At 44.0% G+C, this 15,222-nt stretch overlaps 1 protein-coding gene across 1 annotated transcript in view; it reads left to right on the plus strand.

The window, feature by feature from the left end:
- The first annotated feature begins 4,121 nt into the window (after positions 1-4,121).
- NIPAL1 (NIPA like domain containing 1) overlaps positions 4,122-15,222 on the plus strand; it is a 35,082-nt gene continuing 23,981 nt past the window's right edge. Inside the window, exon 1 of the mRNA XM_075849604.1 lies at positions 4,122-4,249. Coding sequence (XP_075705719.1) covers positions 4,192-4,249 — 58 coding nt within the window. The 5' untranslated portion in view covers positions 4,122-4,191. The remainder of the gene's footprint in view (positions 4,250-15,222) is intronic.

Genomic DNA, 15,222 nt, shown 5'->3' on the forward strand with positions numbered 1-15,222 from the left:
ACCTGCTCACCGAGATGGAGGAGAGTTGGGGGGAGGGAAGGGGATGTTCGGTTTTGTTTTACCTTATTCATTGCCTGATGATGACAAGTAAAATGAAAAAATTATTTTGGAGTTAGAACACATTGTTATGTGATGTACTTATTATTGTATGTGTGACACGTACTTTATACCTGTAACTGTTCTGACTTTGAATAAAAATATATTTGAAAAAAAAGAAATGACCTTCGGGCGTGTTAAACGCAGTCTTCCACTCATCCCCCTCTTTGATGCGGATAAGGTTATACGCCCCCCGTAGATCAAACTTAGAGAACCATTGGGCCCCCTGAACCTGATTAAAGAGATCAGGAATCAAAGGAAGGGGATACTGGTTCCTTACAGTGACCTTATTCAAGTTACGGTAGTCAATGCATGGCCTAAGACCACCATCCTTCTTCTCTACGAAGAAGAAGCCAGCACCTACCGGAGAAGTAGAGGGGCGAATGTAACCCTTGGCCAGGCATTCCTGGATATACTCTCTCATGGCTTCACGTTCGGGACAAGAGAGATTAAATATCCTACCCTTAGGGAGCTTAGCTCCTGGTACCAAATCGATAGCGCAATCGTATTCTCTATGAGGAGGTAACACTTCGGAGGCCTCCTTAGAGAAAACATCAGCGAAGTCCTGAACAAACTCAGGTAGCGTGTTCACCTCCTCAGGGGGATAAATACAATTAACAGAAAAACATGACGTCAAGCATTCATTACCCCATTTGGTAAGATCCCCAGTATTCCAGTCAAACGTGGGATTATGCAACTGCAACCAGGGAAGGCCTAAAACCAAATCGGACGATAATCCCTGCATCAACAGTACAGAGCTCTGCTCCAAATGCATGGAGCCAACAAGGAGTTCAAAAACAGAGGTATGCTGTGTAAAATAACCATTAGCAAGAGGAGTGGAGTCGATACCCACTACCGGGACAGGTTTAGGCAAATCAATCAAAGGCATAGCTAGAGACATAGCAAATTCCACAGACATGATATTAGCAGACGACCCTGAATCCACGAAGGCACTGCCGGTAGCAAACCTACCACCAAAAGAGACCTGAAAGTGAAGCAAGATTTTATTACGTTTCATATTTACGGGAAATACCTGTGCGCCCAAGTGACCTCCCCGATGATCACTTAGGCGCGGAAGTTTTCCGGCTGCTTATTCTTACGCCTAGGACAGTTGTTCACTTGATGCTTGTCATCCCCACAATAGAAGCAGAGACCATTCTTCCTGCGGAACTCTCTGCGTTGTTGGGGGGACACGGAGGCCCCGAGTTGCATAGGTACCTCCGAGTCTTCCGTGGAAGAACGAAGCAACGGAACCTCGGGAGGCATCATGGGGGAGTCAGAGGAGAAAACACATAAACGTTCACGTTGTCGTTCCCTGAGACGTCGGTCAAGTCGTACCGCTAAAGCCATAACCTGGTCTAGGGAGTCAAAAGAGGGATAGCTAACTAGCAGGTCTTTCAGGGCGTTCGACAGACCCAACCTAAACTGGCACCTTAAGGCAGGGTCATTCCACCGAGAAGCTACGCACCACTTCCTAAAGTCAGAGCAATACTCCTCAACAGGTCTCTTACCCTGACGTAAGGTCACCAGCTGACTCTCGGCAAAGGCAGTCCTGTCAGTCTCGTCATAAATGAGTCCGAGAGCAGAAAAGAAAAGATCAACGGAGGAAAGTTCAGGGGCGTCAGGAGCCAAGGAGAAGGCCCATTCTTGGGGCCCTTCCTGGAGCCGGGACATAATTATACCCACCCGCTGGCTCTCAGAACCTGAGGAGTGGGGCTTTAAGCGAAAATAGAGCCTACAACTCTCCCGAAAGGAGAGAAAAGTCTTCCGGTCCCCTGAGAACCGGTCAGGCAACTTGAGGTGGGGTTCAAGAGGTGAGGTGAGGGGCACTACCATGGTAGCATCAGGCTGGTTGACCCTCTGAGCCAGGGCCTGGACCTGTAGGGAGAGACCCTGCATTTGCTGAACCAGGGTCTCAAGGGGGTCCATAGTGGTGTGAGGGACCAGGGTAGAGTAGGTATATGGGCTTGTGATTATGTAATGACAGGGATAGGGAAACAGACAAGTGAGCCCTAATCTACCCGCCACTTAGTCCCTGCCTACTTGCAACGACCCGCCCTAGGCGACGGGGTACAACTGGGCGACGGTTCCTACACTCAGTAAGTGCACGACAGACAACCAGACAAGGAAACACAGAACAAAGGGAAATGGGGCAGTTGCCCACGGCAACACCGTGAGCAACAAGAGTAGTAAACGAGCCGAGTCAAGCCAGGAGAGTACGAGGTGCCAAATGCAGAGCAGGAGAGTAGTGAACAAGCCGAGTCAAACCAGGAGTGTACGAGGTACCAAACGCAGAGCAGAAGAGTAGTCAGTAAGCCAGGGTCAATACGAAGCAGGGACAAGTGTTCAAGAAGCTGCAGCAGGGCCAGGAAACCAACAGAGAAGAATCACAAGCAAGGAGGAACAGGAAAGGCAGGTATAAATAGACAGAGGGCGGGAGCTAGCTCCGTCTGGCCAGGCTGTGATAGGCTCTCCCACTCCTAAGCCTGCCATCCTGAGTGGTGGAAGATGGAGTCAGTCTCACAGACATAGAAGCAGGTGCAGACTGATTACCTATGGGCGTGGATACAGAAGCTGTGCCTGGCAGATCCTTAACAGTGATATTTTTGTTTGGCCGTTTTTTTTTTTTTCATGCATTTTTATGTGCTGCTGGCCCCTTTTTTTTATCAATATAAATTCACTTTGGTATCAAAATTGGCATGCGATTTTTAGATAAGCCTGTATTGATTAGGGGCACCCCTTTTGTTTGCCTCGCTGGTTGGTTTTAATTTCACTCATGTTTTGCCCCTTTAGCCTCTTTCCTCTACATCTTCCCTTTCCTTTTTCCCTCTTTCTTCCCTCCCTCACTTTCCCATCTTTCCTCCCTCTTTTCTTTGATCCATTTCCGTGGTTGCAACTTGCAACACACTAATGCATTTAAATAAATTTGAATTCAAACATATTTTCAATAACATATGTATGTATATGTTATATTGTATATTATAATATCATCACACCTGCTGTTTTGTGGACTATATATCTTTGATTTAATACTTTTTATCTAATTTCTTTTAATGATGTATTTTTCACTGTTCGTTAAATAATTTGCATCACTTCCGGCACTGTGCTGTAGCGGTGCTTGTAAACATTTGTATGTACCTCAGGAAGAGGTCAGACCGACTTTGAAACGCATTGTACGTTCATTAAATCATCCTTTTTAGCATTTACTCAAGTCCTTCTCATTTTGGTGGCACCCGGTGGATCCTGCATTTTTCTTTTTGCCTGGCGTTATATAGTTAAAGATCTCGGGATAGAGGTCTGCAGTCGGAGAAGCTCCCATGCTGATCGGAGGGCCGAGAATATTCCTATACACTCGTCTCAGAGTTGTGCCTGCTGTTTTGCACAACTCTGTCTGGTGAGTGCGGCTCGGACCGCCCAGTGGATTTTCTTACCTTCTCTTTTTTAATGCACTATGGAGCTCTTTTTGTGTTAATTTGTTATATTATTGACTGTAAGAATTCCTTGTACGAGTATGTTGGGGGGGGGGGGGACTGCATAAATGACAATTATTATTGGAAACACACCCTTTTAGGGTTAGGACATTATTATCTGTGGTTTGTCAATGAGATCCAGACTTACTATCAGAAAAACAAAGCTGCTATTATCATCAGAACCCTCCTGCAGCTAAACATTACATTAGGGAATTGTTATTTATGCAATTCCAGAACTTATATTTAAAGCAGCTACAAAGGTGGAGTGTCAATATAGATAAATTGTTTAAAAATATCCTGTTCTTTGTCCTCCTAAAGGCATTCATAGTCGTTGAGCGGTGGATAAATCTAGGTTGCCAGGTGATATCACTACACACCGCCTCAAGTTTAAACATGCCATGTATCTGATGAGCACATAAATGGAAGCTCACTGCGGGAAAATGCAAAACCTGGACCTTATAATAGACAGGGTGGCTTCTTGACTGTGAGATCCTGAGCCACTGTAGTGGGTGTCAACCTCATTGAGTCACAGTGAAGAGAAGGCAGATCTGGAGTTGACAGCACAGTAGTGACAGCAGGGGACTCTGGAGGGGACAGCTCAGGGGAATCATTCCTGGATTGAAGAATGGGAGAGTCACCAACAGCTCTGATAGATGTACCTGCAGGAGCTCTCTGTAACACAGGTGAGCGCCATGTCCCTTACCAGTAATGCACAGCTCTATTATATTCTATTTACTATATATACTGTAACTCAAGGAGGGAACGGTCATCTGTTGCTTTGTATTTCATATAAGAAATAGATCTTCCCTTCTGTTACTAAGGATGAGTTGTGTGTGTTTTTATGTGTCAGCCATTGACTGTCGGTGTATGATGGGAGTTGTAATATTACAATAAGATACAACATGTCTGTGTGCTTGTTTGCATTTATTTGTGCAGTGTGATATATTGAGTGTGTTCATAGCAGTGATCTGCAGCCTGTTGGTACTCTAGCTTTTGTTTAACGGCAACTCCAACTCTGTGACTGTCTGTGCTTGCTGGGAGTTGTAGTGATACAATGAAATACAACTTGTTTTTGTGTGTTCATGCAATCATTTATGCAATAGGATATAACCTGTGTGGGTCTGTGTTTACAGCTATGGTCCGTAGCCTGTGGTTTCAATAGCTTTTGTTAAACTACCACTCGCTACCTATGACTGTAAGTGCATGCTAGGAGTTGTAGTGATACAATGAGATACAATGTTTTGTCATGCTCTGTGTTCATTTATACACTTGTGATACAATGCGTATTTGTGTGCGTTTATAGCAGTAAAACGCTGTTTCTTTGTAACGGTTCTGAAACTGAAGCTCCAACCTGTCTCTGATCTGTCGTTGTAGTTTCCCAACATCTAGAGAGATACACGTTGCAGATTAGTTGTGAATGTATAGTATAGTATAGTATAGTATAGTATAGTATAGTATAGTATAAGACAATGTTTAAACTAATGTAGTCTTAAAGGGGGCTTCTGGAAGTTAAAATTGATTGCCTATCCTTAGCATCGGCCATCAATATCAGATCGGACACCCAGCACCCCCGCCGATCTGATGACTGAAGCGACTACGGCACTTGTTTCATATCTCCCAACGTTCAACAATCGTAAAGAACGACAACAATCATTCTTTTAATGTTAATACATGTCCCTAACCCCGCTTAATCCCTGTTTTTACACAAAGTGACCTTTGTGCCCTCACACAGTATAATGCCGCCAAAGTGCCCCCTTACAGTATCAAGTCCAAGTAGTTCCAAGTAGTGCCCCCATACCCAGTATAATGCCCTGATAGTGCCTTTCAACACAGTATAATTCCCCATAATGCCTCCCCACACCTTATAATGCCCCCATTATGCCTCCCCACACAGTATAATATTCCTATAGTACCCACAAAACACGGTATAATGCTCCCATAGTGCCCCTACACAGTATAATGCCCCCAACAGAGTATAAAGCCCCCATAGTGCTCCCATACAGTATAATGCCCCCAAAGTGCCCACCACACGCGATATGATGACCCCATATTGCCTCCCCACACAGAACAATGCCCTATAGTGCCTCCCCACACAGTATAATGCCCTACAGATATCTGGCACCAAGACGCTAGAAGCAGTAAGCACTGTAAATTGCAAGGTGGGTCAGACTTGTTTCTCCACCACATCCCACAGACACTTGTTCAGATTTATATCTGGGGAATTTGGAGGACAATTTAACACTCTTTGTCATGTTCCTCAAACCATTACTGAACAATTTTTACAGTGTGGTAGGGCACATTACTTTTTTGAAAGAGGCCACTGCTATTAGGGAATATCGTTGCCATGAAGTGGTGTACTTGGTCTGCAAAAATGTTAAAGGGGTTGAACAGTCCCAAAAAATTGATGGCTTATCCTCAGGATAGACTATCAATATCTGATCGGTCTGGGTCCGACTCCCAGCACCACCACCAATCAGCTGTTTCGAAGGGCTGCTTTCCCCTTCATTTCCTTTACTGCTGTGATGCACTGTTTGTTCTGACACATTTCTATCATAGCCAGCATTAACTTTTTCAACAATTTGTGCTACAGTAGTTCTTCTTTTAGACCAGACGGGCTAGCCTTCGCTCCCAATATGCATCAATAGGTTTTGGGCGCCCATAACCTTGTTGCCAGTTCACCGGTTGTTTTTTGGTAAGTACTAACTACTACATACCGGGAAGACCCCAAAGAACCTGCAATTTTGGACATGCTCTGAATCAGTCCTGTGGCCATCACAATTTGGCCCTAGTCGCTCAGATCCTTGTGCTTGCCCATTTTTCCTGCTTCCAATGCATCAACTTCAAAAACTGACTGTTTACTTGCTGCCTAATATATCCCACCACTTGACAGGCGCCATTGTAAGGAGTTAATCAATGTTATTCACTTCACCTGTCACTGGTTTTAGTGCTTTGACTGATCGGTGTGTGTGTGTGTGTGTGTGTGTGTGTGTGTGTGTGTGTATATATATATATATATATATATTTATTTTGCATGATTAGTTAATGCTCATGTCATTGAATTGCTATGTGGCTGATGTGTATGTATGAATTGTATTTTATGTTCTTTAATTGTCTGATTCATACTTAGTCTTGTAGGCTTGTTTGAATTTGGGAAGGCAGTAAATAAGATACACAGTAGGCTGACTCGTAGTTGTGGGATAGCGTGACTGTGTGGTCAGAAAGGTAAGGTGACAAATCTGTTTGTGTGCTTTCCCCCAGTGGTGACGTTGTGCTGTCCTGTACATGTTTTGTGTTTAGTTACAGGTGAGCTCATGCAGTGAGTCAGGTATGGATGACAAGGAGGGGCCGTGCAGGCTGCGCAATGAAACTCTGACATCAGTACAGAAGAGAAATTGCTGTACTCATGTGTAATATGTACACACAATCCCAGCTAGATACATCTGATTTATGGCTGTTGGAGCAATTTGCACTGTGCCACTAGTATGTGATCAGCTGACTGTTTCCACAGCATCAGTACAAAATTTAGTTTCAGGGCAAGCCAACAGAATTTCTTGTTCTATGTTATGAGATCAGGGCTTAGCCCTGCATATTAAGTAAAGCCTAAGGCATTAAAAAAAAAATGTATATACAGTGCCTTTGTGTTTTTCCTGTTTTATTGCATTATAACCTGTAAGTAAAATGGATTTTACATTTCATTTAATAAATTGTTACAGTAGAATGAAAAAAATACCTTGTTAAAATGTATTTTATTTTTTTAAATGAAAGCCCTAAATAAGATCTGGTCAACCCAATTAAATTCAGTAGTCACATAATTAGTTAAATAGGTGTAATCAAAGTGTCACATGACCAGTCACATGATGTCAGTACAAATATACCTGTTCTGAAAGGCCCCAGAGTCTACACCACTAAGCAACATGAAAACCATGGAGCTCTCCAAACAGGTTAGAAACAAAGTTGTGGAAACGTATAACTCAGGGCTGGATTATAAAAAGATATCCCAAACTTTGAACATCCCACGGAGCTCCATTAAAACCATAAAAATACAACTACAAACCTGACAAGAGAAGGCTGCCCACCAAACTCACAGACCGGGCACTGAGGGCTTTAATCAGAGATTCAACCTAGACACCAACAAGACCACTGAAGAAGCCCCAAATATCCACAGCGGAAATGGTAGTGTCTGTCCATTTGATCACTATAAGTCATACACTCCACAGAGTGAGGCATCATGGAAGAGTGGCCAAAAGAAAGGTCATTGCTTAAAGGGGTTGTCCACGACCGGACAACTGATGTCCTATCGCCAGGAGAGGTCATCATTATATGATTGGTGCGGGTCCGACACCCAGACCCCGCACTGATCCTCCATTCCAGCTGCTCCCGGGCACTGGATGTTTTGAATGGTATGCAGTAGTTGGAGTCGGAAGCAGATGGCTCCAACAACTGCATAGTGGCCGTTCTACGGAACTGCAGCTCTGCTCCTATTCACTTGAATAGAAGCAGTTCTGCAGAATGTCCGCTATGCAATGGTCGGAGCCATCTGCTTCCAACTCAAACTACTGCATACCGTTCAAAACATCCGGTGCCCGGAGGCAGCCGGAGTGGTGAATCAGTGCAGGGTCCTAGGGATAGGTCATCAGTTATCAGGTGTTGGAGAACCCCTTTAAAGAAAAACACGCTTTGATTTTGCCAAACAGCATGTGGCAGACGCCCCAAACACATGGAAGAAGGTATTCTGGTCGGATGAGATCCATCATGGGAAGCGCTATGGCAAACCCAAAACTTCCCATCACCCCAAGAAGATTGTTCCCACAGTGAAGCATGGTGGTGGCAGTATCATGCTGGGGGGATGCTTTTCATCAGCAAGAACTGGAAAACTGGTCAGGGTTGAAGGAAAGATGGATGGCAGTAAATACAGGTAAATTCTATAGGGGAAACCTGTTTCTGTCTGCCGGAGATTTCAGACTTGTACGGAGATTCACCTACAGGACAGTAACTGTAAACATACTGCTAAACTACACTGGAGAGGTTAAAGGGGAAACATATAAATGTCTTGGAATGCCCTAGTCGACTCCTGTCCACCAACACAACTCATCTAACTTGAAGGAGCTGGAACTATTTTGCCGGGAAGAATGAGCAAAGTGGTAGGCATGTTGTGTAAATCAAATGTTACAAACTCCCAAAAATTCATTTTAATTTAAGGTTACAATGCAACAAAACAGAAAAAACACTGAGGGGTTAAATATCTTTTCAAGGTACTGTATATATTAGTATTAAAGCCTTTGTACACTTTGGAAACGTGGTTTGTTTGTTTTTTAAATAAAAATGTCTATCAGTGTGATTGGTGCAATTTTGTAATTACATTTTAATAAAAATTATTTTTACTTTTTGAGATACAGCTGCTTTGTATCCTGTACACAGAGCAGCTATATCGTGCCCTAAGACCTGAATCCGTTAGGTCGGCGGCACTGATGGTTTCAGTGACAGCGGGAGACAAGCAGGATCCACCCGTTATCGATCACGTCTAAGTTATGAACTTAGATGTGGTCGGTAACAACTCTTTCCTGCGTGTCAGAGACACGCAGGACCCGCTGACACTGAACCCGTCCGTCCCACTGACCTGACGGATTCAACTTTCAGAGCAAAATATAGCTGTGCTGTATACAAGATACAAAGCAGCTGTATATCAAGTAGTAAAAATAATTTTTAATAAACTGTAATTACAAAGTTGCACCAATCACACTGATACACATTTTTATGCAAAAAAAAACAACAACTTTCAAAGGTGTACATAGCCTTTAAAGGGTCTTTCCCAATTCAGCGAGTGATGGCATATCGTTAGATGCCCTCATTTGCAGATCGGTGGGAGTCCAACCTCAGATCCTCACCAATTGCTAGATCGAAGTAGCACCATCACTAGTACAGCACTGTGGGCACTTTGGATTTTTGACTCAGAGCCATCCAGGTGTTAACTTGAATAGGGCTGTGCTGCAGTTCTTTGCACAGTGCCTGGTTCGGAGCAACACTGTGCAGAGAAAATTACAAAGTCCTAGGCGGTCCCAGCAGTCAAGATCAGATGGTATATTCTAGCTATATGCAATCACTTGTTGAGTTGGGAAACCCCTGTATATTTACATGCTGTGGCCAGGTCACATTTTTCTCTGAGCATTCATCATTGAAGTAAAAAGGATTTAACAAAATGCTATTCACATGCTGCAGTAATTCACTGCATGTTTTACTACAAAATGAACTGCAGAATTTACATGCATTACCTTCGTTTTTACAGAAGCAGTTCTATAAAAGTAAACCGCAGCAAAGCCAGAAGTGTTTACATGCAGTTTTTCCATGGTTTTTGGGTTGCAGTATCAGAGTGGTGTGGTGCTGCGCCACTACCGTTATGTGTGAATATACTCTTACAACCACAGAGAAACTGTTTGCACAGATTTTACTTTTAAAAGATTACAGGATTTTTTTTTCCATAATATATGTTATAGACTATAGAAATAGGAGGAAAATCTCAGTCCCTGAATTGTACAAGGAGTAGAATGCTTGCAAAGCATATAGATTATTATGATAATCTTTATTCACATAGCGCCATATTCCGCAGATTTACAATTAAGGAGGTAACTAACAAGTAAAATGACAAATAATAAAATAAACAAATAATGAGACAAAAGAGAGAGGTCACTGCCCATAAGAGCTTACAATCTAAATGTACTGAGTGACACAATAGGTACAAAGTGATTACTTTATCCAGGGGACCAGCCCTTGTGTTGGCAAAGGAATATAAATAAAACTACATAAGCCGGTCACACAGCAAGTATCTGAGCCAACATGGATATAAAGTGCAGAGTGATGTGACAAGGATAGCTAGTAGCGGAAATAGGAGGGAGCAGTAGAGATATTTGTGTCCAGGTCGGGTTGTGTATGGGCCATGGACTATTGTTATTTGGCATAAGTCTCCTTGAAGAAATAGGTTTTAAAGGCATTCCTAAAACTGGCAAACAAGGTCAAAGCAACCCTCAGGTTTTATCTAAAAATGTAATCTTTGCTGTGGAATGCATAGATAACTTACCTAGTACAATCCGTACCACTTGTTGTGCCGCCAATCCACCGTTTCTCTTCTCTTCTTTCTTCCAAGATGGCCACAGTGCTTCTCAGACTACCCGGTGCACGCTGTGCTTCGGTAGCCCGAGAATGGCTAGCGCTGCTCATGATTACTCACGTGAGCAGTGCTAACCAATTGGATAGCAGGGGAGAGTGTCTCTGACTGTCGAAGCACACTGTGCATCGCGTAGTCTGAGAAGCGCCCATGGCGATCTTGATTGACAAAAGTGGGAGCCTAGGAATCAGCAGCACAAAAAACAGCAAATGTTATATTTTTAGGTTTAGTATTTAGTATATTTTATTATTTTATATATTTTTTAATTCCGTCCATTGATTTTCATCAATTCATGTCTGTACAATCCTTTAAAGGGGTTATCCGGGGACCAAAAATTGCATTGCAATAATATATTTATGTGAAACGAAGTAACTTATTAATGTACTTTAATTTAAAATTCTGTACTAAATGGTGCAGTTCAAACCTTGTGAATTGTTCGCGGAAGTCCTGGAGCTTTTCTAATAATGATGACGCTCCGACGCGGCCCCACGTGGCTGAGGACTTGTTTCATGTGCTGTTCGTAAACATGACCGCAATGGGCTGTCACATTGCCTATTGCTTGAGTCCCGAGCAGAGCATCAGCTAGCGCTTTGCTCGGGACTCCAGCATTGTTACTGACGTCCATATTTGCTCAATTCAGGGGTTTCCTATCGCTGGAGTTCCCGAGTAGAGCCTCAGTTGATGCTCTGCCTGGGGACTTAAACTCATGAGTGCTAAGAGTTTGCACTACACAGCTCTAAGAAACTGTAACATCCACGGGGAATGTAAACCCACTGGTCTACTCCGCGCAATTAACTACCTGTTGGCCAGACAAGTATATAACAGTTACTGGTCAATGGTACCTTGATGGCAGGCCGGTGCCGGATTACTGGAAGGTGGCTTGTGCTGGATTAACGGCAGCTGGTTTGTGCTGGATTGTCGTAAACTGGCTTGTGCTGGAATATCAGAAGCTGGCTTCTGCTGGATTAACGGAAGCAGGCTTGTGCCAGATTCTCAGAAGCTGAACTGGTCACAAATACTGGACTCGTCACAGGCACTAGAGTCGTCACAGACATTGGTCTTGGATACTGGACTCGTCACGGACACTGGAGTCACCACGGATGCTGGACAGGAATAACTCTGGGTTAGGACTAACATTGCTCAGGCACTAAAGAAGTGGGCTGAGTTTCTTAGAAATCCAGGGTGTGCTTGGATAGGCTGGGAGCAATATTCCAGGTGCGCGCGCTTGTACTTTAAGAACAGGGACGAGTGCGCGTACGCACCCTATGGAGATAGGCCGGGGAAGAAGGAGACAGCAAAGAGACGCCGGCACTGAGGACAGGTAAGCTGGTGGCCGCTGGGGCGAGTGAGACCCACAGCCGCACGCGCTACAGAAACCGAGTTGAGGTATACTGTATACTGTGTCTGACATTCAGCTTGAAAGAACATTTGTGAGCCTTGCTCTATCAGCTGATCTCAGCCAATCAGCATTACTGAAAACACTCCAGATGATGTTGAATGGCTTAGAGCAGCGGATACAAGTTCACAGTGCTCCATCTAAAGGTCCCTTTCAGATTAATGCCAGGCAAATTACATAGCCTTCTAAACATGCAAAGCTATGGGAGCTCTTAGCACCAACTAGTTTAGAATTTTATGGGCATCTTATACAGACCCAGTGTAAAGATCGTGGTCGCAGGGCTTGAGACTTCAACCAGGCACAGAGGTTCAGATCATGGCATGGCTGCCCTGAAAAAAATCTGAATCACTGCATTCTGGCCATCATTTAAAATTTTATATATATATATATATATATATATATATATATATATATATATATATATATATATATATATATATATATATATATATATATATATATATATATATATATATATATATATATATATATAAAACACCAGAGGAAAAAAAGGTATTTATATTGTGGAATCTAATTACAACAAGATGCTCATTTTTCTATAGTTTAAATTTGCCCATACACGTTAGATATATATCGGTGGTGCCACCCGACTGTCTCCTTTTTTCTTCTGGGAAGAGTCTGACCCTGTCAGTGGCTTGTCTCCCTCTCCCCTACTGAATAAACAAGCACAATACTCAGCCAAGTTGTGTACATGTTTGTGGTGAGGTCCGGGCAGAGTGTACATGTTTGTGGTGAGGTCCGGGCAGAGTGTACATGTTTGTGGTGAGGTCAGGGGAGAGTGTACATGTTTGTGGTGGGGATGGAGGAGGGTGTACATGTTGGTGGTGAGGACAGAGTAGAGTATACATGTTTGTGGTGAGGACGGAGGAGAGTGTACATGTTTGTGGTGAGGTCAGGGGAAAGTGTACATGTTTGTGGTGAGGACGGAGGAGAGTGTACATGTTTGTGGTGAGGTCGGGGGAGAGTGTACATGTTTGTGGTGAGGTCGGGGGAGAGTGTACATGTTTGTGGTGAGGACGGAGGAGAGTGTACATGTTTGTGGTGAGGTCAGGGGAGAGTGTACATGTTTGTGGTGAGGTCAGGGGAGAGTGTACATGTTTGTGGTGAGGACGGAGGAGAGTGTACATGTTTGTGGTGAGGTCGGGGGAGAGTGTACATGTTTGTGGTGAGGTCGGGGGAGAGTGTACATGTTTGTGGTGAGGACGGAGGAGAGTGTACATGTTTGTGGTGAGGTCGGAGGAGAGTGCACATGTTTGTGGTGAGGACGGAGGAGAGTATACATGTTTGTGGTGAGGTCGGGGGAGAGTGTACATGTTTGTGGTGAGGACGGAGGAGAGTGTACATGTTTGTGGTGAGGACGGAGGAGAGTGTACATGTTGGTGGTGAGGACAGAGTAGAGTATACATGTTTGTGGTGAGGACGGAGGAGAGTGTACATGTTTGTGGTGAGGTCGGGGGAGAGTGTACATGTTTGTGGTGAGGACGGAGGAGAGTGTACATGTTTGTGGTGAGGTCGGAGGAGAGTGTACATGTTTGTGGTGAGGTCGGAGGAGAGTGTACATGTTTGTGGTGAGGTCGGGGGAGAGTATACATGTTTGTGGTGAGGTTGGGGGAGAGTGTACATGTTTGTGGTGAGGTCGGGGGAGAGTATACATGTTTGTGGTGAGGTCGGGGGAGAGTATACATGTTTGTGGTGAGGTTGGGGGAGAGTGTACATGTTTGTGGTGAGGTCAGGGTAGAGTGTACATGTTTGTGGTAAAGTCGGAGGAGAGTGTACATGTTTGTGGTGAGGTCGGGGGAGAGTATACATGTTTGTGGTGAGGTCGGGGGAGAGTATACATGTTTGTGGTGAGGTTGGGGGAGAGTGTACATGTTTGTGGTGAGGTCAGGGTAGAGTGTACATGTTTGTGGTAAAGTCGGAGGAGAGTGTACATGTTTGTGGTGATGTCTGGTCAGGGAGAATGTACATGTTCGTAGTGAGGTCAGGAAAGATACCTTTTAGCTAAACAAGTGTTATGTATATGGCCGGCTTTGGATCAAGACATCAGATAATGTCAGATGAATTGGATTGCTCACTTGACATTACTCTGGTTTGTGTTTTTGGCTGATATATCACATTGTACTTGAAAACACATCCCACTGTGCAGCTATGTAATGTTGTTTTGCCCATAGGCTCACAAGATTCTGTTCTGCCACTCCTGTGTAGCCTAAGGCCCTGTTCACACAGAGTTTTTTGACGCGTCGGAAAATGCACCAAAAAATGTCCGAAAATGCCACCCATTGATTTTAATGGGATGTGGAGACGTTTTTTTTTCCCGCGAGCGGTATAAGAAAGGCTCACGGGAAAAAGAAGCGACATGCCCTATCTTCGGCCTTTTACGCCTCTGACCTCCCATTGACATCAATGGGAGGCAGAGAAAGCATATTTCGAAAAATGTGGCAAACAGCGTGCAGGCAAATCAAAACGGAATTTTGAGGCAGAATTGTCTGCCTGCAAAAAACTCAGTGTGAACTCAGCCTAAGGCCTTATTCACACGAACGTGTTAAATGTCCGTGGGACGGCCGTTGAAACAGCGGCCGTCCCACGGACCTATGTAATTCAATGTGGCCGTTCACATAGCCGTGTGAAGGGTCCGTGGGAAAATAGGACATGTCCGTTCTTTTCACGCATCACGCATCCCTCCATAGACTCTCAACTATGGTGGATGCGTGACGTCGCAGAACTGAGCACGGATGCACCTCGGACGTGAAAAACGGTAGTTTTTCATGTCCGAGATGCGCAGCGCTCGTGTGAATCAGGCCTCAGGGTGTGTGTAAATTTCTGGACTGCATGTAGTTTACCAGTAACGTCACGTTATTAGGAAATCAATGCTATAGTACTTTTTAATGGTGTCTAAGCAATGCTTTATTCTGCAATGATTCTTGTCATAAAATAAGGAGGGAACAGGCCACAATCAGTTATTTGTCCAGTTACTTTTGAACCTGTGAAAAAGGTGAGACAATGGAAAAATGGCTGTAATTCCTAAACTGTTACTGCAATATTTTTGTTAAACCCCTTGAATTAAAGATAAAAGTCTACAT

Source organism: Rhinoderma darwinii, chromosome 1 (assembly GCF_050947455.1).
Source record: "Rhinoderma darwinii isolate aRhiDar2 chromosome 1, aRhiDar2.hap1, whole genome shotgun sequence".
Lineage (NCBI taxonomy): Eukaryota > Metazoa > Chordata > Amphibia > Anura > Rhinodermatidae > Rhinoderma > Rhinoderma darwinii.